This window comes from Myotis davidii, unplaced genomic scaffold (genome assembly GCF_000327345.1).
Source record: "Myotis davidii unplaced genomic scaffold, ASM32734v1 scaffold43, whole genome shotgun sequence".
Taxonomy (NCBI): Eukaryota; Metazoa; Chordata; class Mammalia; order Chiroptera; family Vespertilionidae; genus Myotis; species Myotis davidii.
Genome location: NW_006294590.1, coordinates 1,711,922 through 1,712,446, shown reverse-complemented (window position 1 = coordinate 1,712,446; position 525 = coordinate 1,711,922). Strand labels below are relative to the sequence as shown.

The window sequence follows — 525 nt, the reverse complement described above, 5'->3', positions numbered from 1 at the left end:
TCAGCGCTGGGGCTGCGGGAGCGGGGCCTGTCACCGCTGTCCTTCCAGGGATCCTGGAGAGCAAGCGCCTGGACCTGGTGCGGGTGCGGACCGTGAACCAGACCATCGGCAACGTCGTGTACTTCGCCGCCGACCTGCCCATCTGGTGGCAGGTGCCCCAGTACGTGCTCATCGGCATCAGTGAGATATTCGCAAGCATCGCCGGTGAGGCCTGGGGCCGTGGTGCCCTCCCTGAGGGGCCGGGGGACAGGGGCAGAGCGGCTGTGGTTCAGGGTCCAGTCGAGGAGAGAGCAGCTGCCAGCAGCATGTCCGTGCGGCCCTTCCTCCTCCGGGGCCACAGGGAGGGGTTCCACTGGGTCAGGCTCGCCGGGCACCGTCTGAGGGCGCGTGGTGCCCGCTCAGACGCCCACAGGAGGCAGCTGCGTCCCATCAACCCCATAAACCTGTCCTCGCAGGCCCGGCTCTTCTGGGGGCCGCGGGTGGGGCTGCCCAGGGGCAGGGCAGGGCCAGGAGGAGTGACGCTGG

The 525-nt window shown here is 69.7% G+C and overlaps 1 protein-coding gene across 1 annotated transcript in view; it reads left to right on the top strand.

Annotated features, from left to right (window-relative positions):
- SLC15A4 (solute carrier family 15 (oligopeptide transporter), member 4) overlaps positions 1-525 on the top strand; it is a gene marked incomplete at its 5' end in the record, with an annotated part of 11,496 nt that overhangs the window by 4,098 nt on the left and 6,873 nt on the right. The window contains one exon of the mRNA XM_015567223.1: positions 32-520. Coding sequence (XP_015422709.1) covers positions 32-520 — 489 coding nt within the window. The remainder of the gene's footprint in view (positions 1-31; positions 521-525) is intronic.